Genomic DNA, 14,392 nt, shown 5'->3' with positions numbered 1-14,392 from the left:
GGTTACTCCTGGCTCTGCACTCAGGAATTACTCCTGGCAGTGCTCAGGGGACCATATGGGATGCTGGGAATTGAACCCGGGTCGGCCGCGTGCAAGGCAAACGCCCTACCCGCTGTGCTATTGCTCCAGCCCCTACTATTTTTTTAAAATTTTATTTTTATAAAGTTGTTCACAGTATGTGATTACATTTAATAATTCCAATGCCAATAATTCCAATTCCAATAATTCCAATTCCAATCCCACTACCACATTTCCAGCCTGAACCCCAAGCCCTGCCCCCCAAGCAGAACCAAAGTAATTTACTTTGTATTGCTTGTTATGAATGATCCACTAAGAATGAGAGAAAAAAGGTCTCTTAGAGGAAGGTTTGAAGACTGTTGTATTTCATCCAGGAGACAGTAAGCCCTTATATATGAGATTATATACATGTTGTTAAAGGTTGAACCTTGTGTGCTTCTATCCGTATCTGTATCAGTATATGTCCCCCTAAGATTGGTTTCCTTCCCAATCAAGTGTGTTGTGCTACTCTTGGTAGATTGGTGGTGTAAAATATGAGATGTCACGTCTGGGGAATCCAGGGATAGGTGAGGCCCTTCCTGAGCGTGTGGAGAGCCACTGAGAGCGCGGCCGTTTTTGAGTTCTGGAGGTTCTCCCCTGCCGGGGCTGCCCCCCCCCCTCCCGGTTTCCCCGAATGTAACAGCCTGGCATGGTATCCGAGGCATGGCTGTGAAGTTTTGAGCATGGTGGTGGGATACAGTGTAGTTCTTCAAAGATAGAAACTTCTTAACCATGACTAGAATATAAAGCAGCGGTGGGATTAACTTAATTACTTTCTTTAAAATGTGACAGCTTCAATTTTCAATTTGGGGTGGGGGAGGTTATAATTATTGCCTAGTGAGCTGTATCTCTAGATTGGTTTTCACTAATTTACCATACGGTGAATGTGTAAGTAACTTTAAGACATACAGTTGATTGGGCTGTAGTGAAGTGTAGCTGGTAGGATGTTGTCTTCCAAGTGGCTGGCCCGGTTCAGTCCCCAGCATCCCATAGGGTCCCTTGAGCACCAGGAGTAACCCCTGAGCCTCACCAAGAGTGGCCGCAGCACTGTGTCATTCCCCCCACCCTCCCCACCCCCCTCCCACAAAATAACAAACAAAAAACCACAATTGAGAAAGGTGGGAGAATATTGGGAAATTTTCTCTCAGTTGAGATAGAAATTGAGAAACACCCAATTGAGAAAGCTGTAAACGCTTTATAGTCAGCGTATCCGGCTGCTGTGAACTGTCCTTTATAGAGGGTGGCACACTTTATTGGGAGCAGGCAGAGGAGAGGAGAGCCCCTCACCGTCTCATTTCACAACGCAGGTGGCTCACGTGCCTTTGTTGCAGGTCGACCTGTACGTGTGCCTCTTGTGCGGCAGTGGCAACGATGAGGACCGCCTTCTCCTGTGCGATGGCTGCGATGACAGCTACCACACTTTCTGCCTGATCCCCCCGCTCCATGATGTCCCCAAGGGAGACTGGAGGTGTCCGAAGTGTTTGGCTCAGGTAGGAATTAATAGCAGATGGAGTAGCAGAAACTTTCTCAGGACATGATTTTTAAATTTTTTTTGGTCTTTGGGTTTTAGATTTGGTAGTGGGTAGTAATGAGGCCCATGGGAAAAGAAATGGGAGTGGACCTCCCTGGGAGGGACGTTAGAAGGGAGGGCCTGTGGCCGTGCAAGCAGCAATGGGGCAGGAAAAAGAAAACTCTTTAAAACAGCTTTCCTGTCAAGAAAGCTGTTTTAAAGAAAGAGTGCAGCCTCTTAGCTAAAACTTAAACTCTTAGAAAAGAGTTGTGATTTTATAGTTTAAAAATAACCAATGCTAACATTTTGAAGTATGTTCTTTCATTTATCCAGACTTTCTGTGAACAGTACATTTATAAACCATGCTAATCTGCTTAAAAAATTATGTGTGATTAAATGTGGATTATATAAATACATTTCTTCTTCTTCTTCTTCATTATTTATTTTGCAGGAGTGTAGTAAGCCACAAGAAGCATTCGGCTTTGAACAAGCGGCCAGGGACTATACTCTTCGTACTTTTGGGGAAATGGCAGATGCATTCAAATCGGATTACTTCAACATGCCAGTCCATGTATGCTCATACTTACGTTTTGGTTTTGAATTTCTAAAACTTCTGGAGAAGTTTCTTTTGAATTAGTTATTTTAAAATCTGAGTTAGCACCTCTCACCAACAATCATTTTTGTGCACTATTAAATCTTCGTCTTGTTTAATGCTAGTCAAGTTATATTACAGTTTAGTGCATTGGGGACCAGAGTGGTAGTACAGCGGCTAGGGCATATACCTTTTCTTTCTTTCTTATTGAATCACTATGAGATAGACCCTTACAAAGCTGTTCATGATTGGATTTTAATCATAGTATTCCCACACCCACCCCCCCATCAGTGTATATTTCTTAGTACCAGTGTCCCCAGATTCCCCCTGCCCCCCCCGCTTCTATAACAGGCGCTTCTGTCTCCACCTCCTCCTTCTCCTTCCCCCACCTTTTGGCATTGTGGTTTGCAATATTGATGCTGAAAGGTTATCAAGAATACGAATCAAAAGTACGAAGATTATTCCCTTTAGAGAGAGAAAGAGGGAATATGCCTGTCATAGAGGCAGGGGATGGGAAGAGGTGGGAGGTGGGGGTGGTGGGAGGGATTCTGGGAACATTGGTGGTGGAGAATGGGCCCTGGTGGAGGGATGGTGCACAATCATTGTGTGTCTGAAACTTAACTATGATGTTTCCAAGTCTGTAAGTGTATCTCACAGTGATTCAATTAAAAAAGAAAAATAGAATATTTCTTTATCTACTTTTAACACTCAGTTTTTGTCCAGTATGATCATTCCCAGCTATTATTGTCATACTGATCTCTTCTCTATCTTACCTACCCTTAGCCCCATACACACTTGTGGTTAGATCCGACCTTTTTTTTTTTTTTGCTTTTTGGGTCATAACCGGTGATGCACAGGGGTTACTCCTGGCTCATGCACTCAGGAATTACTCCTGGCGCTACTCAGGGGACCATATGGGATGCTGGAAATCAAATCTGGGTTAGCCACGTGCAAGGCAGATGCCCTACCCACTATTCTATCACTCCAGCCCCTAAATCCAACCATTGATCAGTCCTCTGGCCATGGATATTACTACGTGTGTGTGTGTGTGTGTGTGTGTGTGTATTCTGTGTGTATATATATGTTATATATATACACACACATATATATATATTTATATACCACAAATGAATGAAGTCATTCTATATCTGTTCCTCTCCTTCTGTCTCATTTCAATCAGCATGGTAGTCTCTGTGTCCATCCATTTATAGGCAAACTTTATGATTTCATTTTTCCTGACAGCTCCATAGTATTCCCTTGTGTAGATGTGCCATAGTTCTTTATCCGTTCGTCTGTTCTTGGGCACTCAGGTTGTTTCCAGATTCTGGCTATGGTGAATAGTGCTGCAGTGAACATAGGAGTGCAGATTATATCTTTTTTTTTTTTATCACGGTTTTCTACATTAATATAAGCTAGGTCTAGTGAAAAAAATGAAAGGATGGGTTCAGGTATTATGTTCAGAAAGATAAGGCATCATTCAGACAGCTATTAGTCACTCTTAGAGGGCAAGGAGTTGACGACTACATTTTTCAAAGCAGAAAGGCATCTCTAGTTCCTCAATGTCAGCATTTTTCTTTTCTTTTTTTGTTTTTTGTGCCACAGCAGGGGTCTTGGCTCTGCGCTCAGAAATTATTCCTGGTTGTGCTCAGGGGACTGTATGGGATGCTGGTAATTGAACCTGGGTCAGCTGCTTGCTAAGCAAGCACCGTACTGCTGAACCATCACTCTGGCCCCTCTTCTTCATCAAGGCTTTGTTTCACAGATGGTACCCACAGAACTGGTTGAGAAGGAATTTTGGCGGCTGGTAAGCACCATCGAAGAGGATGTCACCGTGGAATATGGAGCAGATATTGCCTCAAAGGAATTTGGCAGTGGCTTCCCTGTCCGCGATGGAAAACTCAAACTTTCTCCTGAGGAGGAGGTAGGCAGTAGCTTTGAGTTGATTGTATTCTGAGCAGGTAGAGGGGAGGAGACCTGCTCTTAAGTTGGGGGCAAGCATGATGCACGGGGTGGCTCAGTGTTACCCTGGTAGGCCTGTGCCATCCCAGTTCCCCCAGCTTCGTGCCGGTGCCCTGCCCTCCAGGACACTTCAGCCTTGCATGATCTCCTGGGCACTGCGGGGTGGTGCAGGCAGCACAGTGACGTGGAGGCCAGGGCCTCAGCCGTAGCACAGCGCCTAGGGTGCTCACCTTGCTCTTGGCTCACATGGGTTCTGTCCCCAGCTTCCCATATGGTGTGCCCCCGACCCGCCCGCCCACCCAGCCATATAGCCACTAGTGACCCCTGAGTGCAGAGCCCGGAATAAGCCCTAGTCAGCCCACCAGCAGACCAAGGGAAGTGGGGCGTGGGGGGCAGGACGGGGGCGGGGGTTGGTGGGAGGTGAAGGATATCGTTACTCTAATCAAAAACTCAATCCTGTTGCAAGAAGTATGCATATTTATAAAAAAAATTCGTGTTATTTAAATTTTATTTGGTTGACTTGAAATGATTATCTTTCAGAAAATCCTTAATTATCCCACTTATTTTAATTACAAAAATAAAATAGATCCTACTGAAACATTCTAGTCCCCTCTGTTGTATTCCATTGGGACGCGGTGTCGGAATTGCTCAGTCCCTTTGGCTTCAGATTCTGTAATTTTGTTCCTTCTGAAGAAAATAGGAGCAATTGGGATCAAACCCATTTATCTTTGAACTCAGTGCTATTAAGTGTATTGTTTCCCATGCTAATAGTATCTCCTAGGGAGGATTTTTCTATTTCTTGCCTAGTTAGAAGGATTATTTAATTTTGGGGCCACACCCAAAATAATGCTTAGGGATTCACTTCTGGCAGGGCAGGAACCAGAAGTGCTGCCAGGAATTGAACCTGGGTCTGACATGTGCAAGACAGGTACTCTATACGCTGTATAATCTCTCTCCGGCCCCGGGAGTCAGACTTTTCAAAATGACTATTTTGAAATCTAACACACTTGCAGAAGAAAGTGTACATAATTATATGTGTACAGCTTGGTATATTTTTAAAATCAGAATATACTGTTAACCAGCATTGGAACAAAAACTAGATTATTACCAGAACTTCTTTTGTTCTTTCTCCTTCATTATTTTCCCTTTACCAGGACAACTACACAGGATAACTACTAATCTGACCTGAATACCATAGATGCATTTTCCTGTTTTAAAAATCTATGTAAATGGACTCATACCATGTGTATTCCTTCGTAACAGAAAAAAGGTGTATGTAGGGGGAAATTTAGAATTAAAAGTATTACCACAAATCTCTTTACATAAAGCTCAGCATTGGAAAAAACTAATCTATGGACATTCCTGAGATTAATATAGTAACTTCTTCTGCATCTGTTGGATTTAATCTGAGGGAGGCAGTGGACAGCACACATCTTGTAATAGTGTCTAAAATATGAGCGTGGGATAGCCAAGCCTTTATACAGGTCTTCTCTCCACAACTGTAGGAGTACCTGGACAGTGGCTGGAACCTGAACAACATGCCGGTGATGGAGCAGTCTGTGCTCGCCCACATCACTGCGGACATCTGTGGCATGAAGCTCCCATGGCTGTATGTGGGCATGTGCTTCTCCTCATTCTGCTGGCACATCGAAGACCACTGGAGCTATTCGATTAACTATTTGCACTGGTAAGAAGACCCAGATAAGCACACATGAATAGTATGTTGATTGGGGTGATAAATGCTTTTTAATCTCCTATATTTTAACTCTGATCAGTGACTTATCATAAGTGGATGAGTAATGACCTATTTCTATTTTCTTCTTAAATTTTTTTCACTATTGTGGCAGTGGAGCATCCTGACAAATTCAAAAAATGGCTCTTGATGTTTCCTGGGAGCAGGCATCGCCCGAGACAGCACACACATATGTCTTTCTTTTGCTTTTGCTTTTTTTCAGAAAAAGATTTTATTTCAGAGAGTAGGACGGAAGGGGATGGGCAGGAAGCCCCAGGGCTCCTAAGAGGATTTTCTGCTCATAGAAATTTTTGAGTCTGACATATTTCTGCAGAGGGTGTAAATGGTTTTGGTTTGGTTTTACATTTTAGAGAAGACTTTACTCATAGAAAGATTGGCAAAACGAGGGAGGATTGTAGAGGGCGCTAGGCACATGCCTTGCCTGCACCTGACCCCAAATGTGTCCTGCCCACATGTCCAGGCAAGTACTGTTGGGTGACCTTGCTGGGCACCAGGCGGCATTCTCAGCTCCCATCATGCACAGTTAGCCTAGTTGGCCAGAAATTGCTGGGAAAAACCTCAACCCCCTGAGCCTCACTAGGGGGGACCCCCTGCCCCTGAGCCCACCACTACTAACCACCAGGTGCACACACATGCACCTACAAACACACACATGCACACGCACAAGAAAGTACTAAGCGTTTTGTTATGGAACATGCCATCAATTGCCAGGGTAGCCCAGAGACAGGAGAGGGTTTGTGGGTACCATGGTGAGGCTGTTCTCTGTCCTTGGGACTTACAGCCTGATGTTGGGTTGAGATGGACCCCGACATCACTGCATGGGGCGGTGGGGGGTGATGCAGGACCTGTGGGGGAGATGGAGATACTTGAATTTTTTTTTCCTTTGTTACGCTCCAACAAAAGGCATTAATTTTTTTTCCACATGTCTTCTCCCCATTTCCTTTGCTTTCCTAAGCACAAAGAGATTTGTTTGAAGGTTTGTAACTCATATAAATCCCCACCCAAAGAGTTTGTGGATATGCCACAACAAAGAGGGAATTGGCCCTATATGTTTGGGTGTCAGCTCTCTTCCACAGACACAATCCTTCCCAGCTGTGACTCAGAGCTGAACTCGCCATGCTTCACAGGGTTGTCGCGGATTCATTGCTTGACAGTTCCAAAGTGCTTTGAAGGACTGGGCTGATAGCATGCGTGCCTGGTGTGCACTGGACTTTGGGTTGGATCCCTGGCACCATATGCCCCTGAGCACCGAGTGTATCTGCTATCCCCAAAGTGCTTTGAAGTATCAAAGCTCTTTAGACATACCAGTATCCTTATTAGTCTTTGATTTGAAGATAGAGGATTGCCATCCCCTGTCAACCGGCTGTTGGATGTGATGGTGACCACATGTCCCATGTCGAGCATAGGAGGCCTTGTATGCACAGAGAATCTTAATTACCTACATTTTCTAGAGTCAGACCAAATGGAGGGAGGAGAGGATTCTCAGCTGGAAACTCTCCTTGTTGAAGCTTTACACTTGAAGGGGGAAAATGCGTTACATATGTTCCCATCACATTTCTGAGGAAGCGTCTTTAGTTTGAACGTGCCTTTGTAGCGTACTGTTACAAAGCAGCATCTGAAAAACCTGAAGTGATTAACCGGTTGCATGTTTCGGTACTGCAGATTGATTTCTTTTTATAACCTTTCCAGGGGTGAGCCAAAAACCTGGTATGGAGTCCCAGGATATGCTGCCGAACACCTGGAGAATGTCATGAAGAAATTGGCTCCGGAGCTCTTTGTGTCACAGCCCGATCTCCTCCATCAGCTCGTCACCATCATGAACCCCAACACCCTGATGACCCACGAAGTGCCTGTATGTCCCAGGCCAACCTCCTGTCTCTTGGGCTTCACTGCATCTTTCCCTTTCCTCGCTAGCATAGTTCTCACGAGGCTGATCTGTTTGTTCTCCCATGGTGGAATTGGAGAGTAGGCATAGCTGTGGGCAGATTTGGTATGTGGATATTCTGTTATGCAACCACGAAAGCTAGTTTGTTGCAGCTAGTTTCTAGATTGGTAAGCACAAGTGTATGTACTGATGACACAAGCATTCACTAATGCTTTTTAAGCTGTTGTTTTGGTTTATAACCTCAAATTTTGGATGTAGAAACCAAAAACATGTTAAAAATAAACATGTGGACCCAAGGGTGCAGTAGCGCACTTGTCTTGCCTATGTGAAGGTCTGGGTTTGTCCCCTGCACTGCAGAAGTGAAAAAATAAGACATCAGGGCCAGAGTGGTAATACATTGTATGGGGTGTTTGCCTTGCACACAGCTGACCTGGGTTTAATCCCCAGCATCCCATATGGTCCCCCGAGCCCACCAGGAGTGATTTCTGATTGCAGAGCCAATAGTAAGCCCTGAGCACTGCTGAGTGTGGCCCACCCCCTACTCCCCCCAAGAAAAGAAAAAAGGGAAAAAAAAGCACATATGTTACTTGTGTAAAGTAAATTAAATTACTGCAAAATATTTACGTTCAATTGCAGTTTTTCAGTCTGAACTCTAGTGTTAGGAACATACTCCGTTCCCATTTACAAAAATAATTTCTTGAATCTAGATGATCTCAGTCACGTTAGTACTGAGCATGTTTGAGAGGTCTTGGTCACAGTTCAGTTCCCATCCCTGACCGAGTTTGCCATCCGGTGCTGGGGAGCTGCCCTGGCTCTGCTCAGGGTCTGCCCGGCTGGCTTCCCGTGATGTGAGGGGTCAGACTGCTGTAGGGCAGAGTCGAGGCTGGCTCCTTTCTGGGGAGCTGGGGGAACACCTGGTGGTGCTCAGGGCTTATCCTTGGCTCTGTGCTCAGGGATCACTCCTTGTGGGCTTGGAGGACCGCAGGGGTTGCCAGGGTTCGAATCTGGGTCAGCCATGGGCATGGCAAATGCCCTACCGCCTGGAGTATTGTTCGGGCCCTACTTCAGATTCTTGAGGCTGTGTTCTGGGACGAGCAGTGTTACCGTTGGCTTGTTCCCAAGACCTTTGCAGCCAGACTACTCTGGGGATGTTTTTTGAGGCCAGATTTTGATACAAATTTAGATTTAAGTTGAAGATTTACTTGTCTTAGCTAAATCAAATGTAAATGCTACATTTATAACTTTTTAAATTAATTTTCAAGTGTTACTCCTGGCTCTGCACTCTGGAATTACTCCTGGCAGTGCTTGGTGGATCCTATGGGATGCCGGAGATCGAACCTGGGTTGGCTGTGTGCAAACCCTACACACTGTGCTATTGCTTTGGTCAATGCTGCATTTGTAATTTTAAAGCAAATTATTTTTTGTTTTATTTTATTTTTTTATTTTTCAATTTTATTTTCTAAAGTTGTTCACAGTAACTGATTACATTCAATATTTAACACCAATCCCACCACTGTTATCCCTTCCTTCCACCATTATTTTGAATTTTCTCACCACCACTAAAGCCTGCCCCAAAAGCAGATGTTAAAGTGAATTCTGGATCTTGCTGTGACCTAAATTATGTATTTTTTGGTCTATAAACTAGAAAATGGAGGCAGATGGACTTTGAGGGATTATGAATTATTTATGGCACAGTTTAAAAAATATATACCAAAATACCCCATCTTACTGTTACTTTCTTCGTGGTTTATGTGCCTGTATCCTATTAATTGAACTTATTGTTTGTTGTGAGTAGCTCTACCTTTGTGAGACCTCTGATTGGCATGTTCTTCAATAATGTAGCAGACCGTAGGGGGTTAGATTCCAGACACAACAGATAAACGAAGAAATATGAGGGTCTCAGTTCCTTTTGGTAAATCATATTTGCATATATAATGGACTGGGAGACTGATCTTTTGACTCTGCAGTTTATGGTGTTGAACTGTGACTTGGAACCCTGATCAGTCAGGAGTTCCCAAGACTTTGAAGTGAGGGGTGAGACTCCTAGCCGAAGGGATTGTGCTTCTCCCAGCCTGAGGTGCCAGGCTTGGTCAGCACCCAGAAAGGCTTGCTAGAATACAAAGGGCCACACCTCACCTTCCTGTGTAGGTTTGGGATGGTCACGGGTTTACATTTTCAGGTTTGTAGTTGATAATGATGCTGTTTGTCTGGGATTCACAATTTGGAGCCATCTAAGAACCATGACTCAGATAATTATTGAAAAACCAACTGCTAGTTTAGTTTGAGAATTTGTGCGTCTAGAGCAATATAAGCATCTTTTTTGGGGAAAAACTTGTTATTAGGCAGAGGGGAATTATTAATAGGAGTTAAGTTTGAATATCCATCAAGAAGAACTTTGCTTAGAGAAAAGAGCCTTAAAATAGTGTTAGATTTCTGTAATTGTTGTAAGGAGATAACAATACTAGGATTATTATTATTATTATTATTGTTGTTGTTATTATTATTATTATTATTATTATTATTATTATTTTCTTTTTGGGTCACACCCAGCAATGCACAGGGGTCACTCCTGGCTCATGCACTCAGGAATCACCCCTGGCGGTGCTCAGGGGACCATATGGGATGCTGGGATTTGAACCCGGGTCGGCCGCGTGCAAAGCAAACGCCCTACCCGCTGTGCTATCACTCCAGCCCCAATACTAGGATTATTTTGGTGGGACAAGGATGGGTTCAATCTGGATATTGACTCTAATACCATATGCATGTGAAACATACTTTCTGGGTTCCGTCTGACTGGGTATTTTTGGGGGTTGCTCCCATTGATGCTCCGGGAACCAAACCTGGGCCTCCACACGCACGGCCTTCTGGCCAATCTCCTGTGCCGACCGGGGTATTCCGAACTGTCAGTATATTTAGAGAGCTCGTCCTGAATTTGGGTGTAGCTGTATCGTAGGCTACAGATGGTGTTTTCTGTTGAGATACTCATGGTAGTCTGGGGTTCCACTCTGTCTTCTGACAGACGTGTCTCTAGATGATGTCCTGCTGTTGTTTTTATTCTCCCCCTTGGTGGTCAGTTGCTGGAAGCAGCCTTTAGTCATGGGCGGTCCAGTAGTCAATGTTAGGATTGTCTTTGGTGAGAATGCAGCTGAATGTCTTCCATTTCTATTTTATAGGTTTACCGAACGAATCAGTGTGCTGGGGAGTTCGTGATCACGTTCCCGAGAGCCTACCATAGTGGTTTTAACCAGGGCTTCAATTTCGCTGAGGCTGTTAACTTCTGTACTGTTGATTGGGTATGTGGTTAGGGCCTGGTGCCCTTTTCAGATTTATGCTTTTCCTGCAGAATGGTCTGTGATGGTCCTGTCATGGTATGGTTTTCACCCTTAAGGCTGCCCTAACAGCTGCCTACACATTGTTCGCCTTCCACAGTGAGAATGGAAGGCACTCAGGTCAGGCCTCTCCTGACTGAGCACGCGGCGTAGTTCAGCCAATAGTTTCTTGTTTTGGTTTGTTTTTTAAATTTTTTTAAATTAGACAAATAGTTTTTATTGGAAAATTTAAAATTTTATTTAAAAAATTTAGAAAAAATTTAGAGAATTGAAAAAAAAAAAAGAGAGAAAAAAATTTAGAGAATTGAAGAGGGGGGAGTGACAGCGAGAGGGATGGAGAGAGGAAGAGACCAAAAGAAAGAAGGAACACGGCTTTTCCAGAAAGGGAGAAAGCTGTTGATTTACATTTTGGATGAAACTCAGCATTTAATTGCAGCCTGGTACTAGAAGGCCGTTTTATTCTGCGTCAGCTTCAGTGCCTCAACACCGTCATTTTTCATGACATGCTGGGTTTTATTTTAGTTGTAAAGTTGAATTTTTAATACTTTTCATTTACTTCAAAAGATTGTCTAGTTTTATGTATTTGTGATACTAAGTCAAATGAATTGCAGTAGTACTTTGAAGTGCAGCACCACCTGGTTTAGAGTTATTTTCTGCTGGGGAATTCTGGACGCATCCTAGCTCCTTGTTCTGGCCGTTGTCACTGCAGTGCAGCGCTCTTGTTCCAGAACACGCACGCCTTCGTATGTGAAGCTGGAGTCTCCGTTGTTAGGAAATTACATTAGATTTTTTAATCACTTTTTGGTGGGGAAGGGGTTGCAGGGCCCACACCTGTCACTACTCAGGGCTTAGGCCTGCCTCGTCTCAGGGACCCATCCTGAGGGTGCCAGGGAGTGAACCCAGGCTGGCTGTGTGCCCGGAAAATGCTCTCCTCTCTGTGCTCCCCCTGGCCCAAGGTACTTTTTAACTAAGGTGTCTTAAATATGCCAGATCTTTCAGATATACCAGCTCTAGTCATCTTTAAAGTTTGAGTTTTAGAATTGATAGATGATATATTGTGGCCCGGGATATAATATTTTCTAATTTAATAATAAAAGTCTTTGTGTAGTATGACGTTGAAAGGTTAATGTCATGTATTTTCCTCTCTGCCACACAGCTACCATTAGGCCGTCAGTGCGTGGAACATTATCGCTTACTTCACCGCTATTGCGTGTTTTCCCACGATGAGATGATTTGCAAGATGGCTTCCAAAGCTGATGTTCTGGATGTTGTAGTTGCTTCAACTGTCCAGAAAGACATGGCAATTATGATTGAGGATGAAAAGGCTTTAAGAGAAACTGTCCGTAAATTGGTAAGGTTTTTGGAATCTCCATTGCAAGCCATTGAGTATCACCAAGAACAGTGACACGCACTTTAATGTTATCTTAGCTTTTGTTTAAGATGTGTGTTTGTGGGGGCTGGAGAGATAGCACAGCAGAGAGGGTGTTTGCCTTACATGGGGCCGACCCGGGTCCATTTCCCAGCATCCCATATGGTCCCCTGAGCACCGCCAGGGGTAATTCCTGAGTGCAGAGAGCCAGGAGTGACCCCTGTGCATTGCTGGGTGTGACCCAGAAAAAAAAGCAAAAAAAAAAAATGTGTGTTTGTTTGGGAGAGGGAGAGGGGATATTTCATGGTGATATTAGATAAGTTTTTGATTTTGATAAAGTTCAGTTTATCAGTTTTTTCTCTTAGATCTTTCGTATATGCCCTAATCAATTCAAACTTTCAATGATTTTCTCCTACTAGTCAAATAGAATTCTGCAGTTTTAAGTTCTCCTTGAATTTTACTACCTTTTTTTTTTTTTTTTTTTTTTGCTTTTTGGGTCACACCTGGTGATGCACAAGGGGTTACTCCTGGCTCATGCACTCAGGAATTACCCCTGGCGGTGCACAGAGGACCCTATAGGATGATGGAAATCGAACCGGGGTTGGCCGCGTGCAAGGCAAACGCCCTACCCGCTGTGCTATCGCTCTGGCCCTAGAATTTTACTACTTTTTTAAAAAAACAAAATCTATCTTTGGTCCCAAGTAAGTTTTTTAACATAGGCTTGGTCAGGGGCCCCTCCCTGCAAACCTGGCCCAGAAGTTCGGGTTTAGAGTTTGGTACTCGGGGCTGGTAGCCTATTGCGTGCCCAGGTGCAGCACTCAGGGACTCTCTGCCACCCCAAAACCACCGCTGCAGACTTTTTAGCTGTTGGTCTTGTAGCTGGTGAAATGCACTTGCTCATTTTACTAGCATGTTTTTCCCCACATTTCATTTTCGTAAAGTTGTTCACTATAATGGAGTACATTCGATATTTCAGTACCATTTGGGAGGGTGACCTGCAAATTAGAGGGTGTGTGTCTGTGTGTGTCTGTGTCTCCGTCCCCGGGGACTCTCAGTGATTCCCTGCCAACTGGGCTTGGGTTTGTGAGGCCCTCCTATGCCACTTGGACATTGTGGGAGAAGGGGTGCAGTGGTGACCGGGGGCCTCTTGGGCAGTACCCAGTGATGCTTGAGGTGGGGCACCATGTTGTGGCGGGGATGGAACCGGGGTTGGCTGCACACCTTATCCCTCCGCGGTCTGTCGGCTCTGTAAACTGAGTTTTTAGGAGATGTCTCTGAGTCAGAGTCTGAGATATGCCCTGCAGCTCGCTGGCGTCAGCGCCACTTACTGCCTGTCCCCTGGCATTTCACCAGTGGGAAAAACAACACCGAGGGCTGAAAAGGGCCTCACCAAGCCATTAGTAATGGTAACTCATTTGGGGAATCTTGAGGACTTGTAGCTTTTCTCAGATATGGAAATTCGCAAAATAAGTTTGGTGAATTTACTTGTTTATTCACAACTAAAGTCCACAGATTTTTTTCATAATTTCATTTCAAGTTTTCCCCTGTCGTCCTCCTCAGTTTTGGGAGGTAGAAGACCGGGGAGGGGGGGGGCTCCACTGGGAGTCGCCTGAGGCGCCGCCATCTCCGCGCTTAGGGAGCAGGAGCCCCCACTGCTCCTGATTAATGACCCGTTGGCTTCATCTTCTTTAAACTTGTGTGTACTTTTATTCTTTTTGTAGATTTTAGTAATATTACCCAGATGTCCTATGTAGTATTTACTCTGAAGGAGAAAAATACATACAATTACCTTGCTTTTATTTATGCCCCAAATAGACCATTTAAGAGTGTGATAAGCAGCTAATCTCAGTAGTTTTATTGTCCTTTGTTTTTGAGGTCACACTTGCAGTGTCAGGGGATTGCTCCCAGCAGTGTTAAGGACCATCATACGGTACCAGA

General features: G+C 44.3%; 1 protein-coding gene across 3 annotated transcripts in view; it reads left to right on the top strand.

Annotated features, from left to right (window-relative positions):
• Positions 1-14,392, top strand: part of KDM5B (lysine demethylase 5B) — a 76,643-nt gene that overhangs the window by 38,072 nt on the left and 24,179 nt on the right. For all 3 annotated transcript variants that reach the window (XM_055144375.1, XM_055144374.1, XM_055144373.1), the window contains exons 8-14: positions 1,389-1,547; positions 2,019-2,138; positions 3,922-4,080; positions 5,624-5,805; positions 7,561-7,723; positions 10,930-11,049; positions 12,242-12,436. In XM_055144375.1, the coding sequence (XP_055000350.1) occupies positions 1,389-1,547; positions 2,019-2,138; positions 3,922-4,080; positions 5,624-5,805; positions 7,561-7,723; positions 10,930-11,049; positions 12,242-12,436 (1,098 nt within the window). The remainder of the gene's footprint in view (positions 1-1,388; positions 1,548-2,018; positions 2,139-3,921; positions 4,081-5,623; positions 5,806-7,560; positions 7,724-10,929; positions 11,050-12,241; positions 12,437-14,392) is intronic.

Source organism: Sorex araneus, chromosome 7, assembly GCF_027595985.1.
Source record: "Sorex araneus isolate mSorAra2 chromosome 7, mSorAra2.pri, whole genome shotgun sequence".
In the NCBI taxonomy this organism is placed as follows: domain Eukaryota; kingdom Metazoa; phylum Chordata; class Mammalia; order Eulipotyphla; family Soricidae; genus Sorex; species Sorex araneus.
Note: the sequence above shows the minus strand (reverse complement) of the source record. Positions and strands in the feature narration are given on the sequence as shown.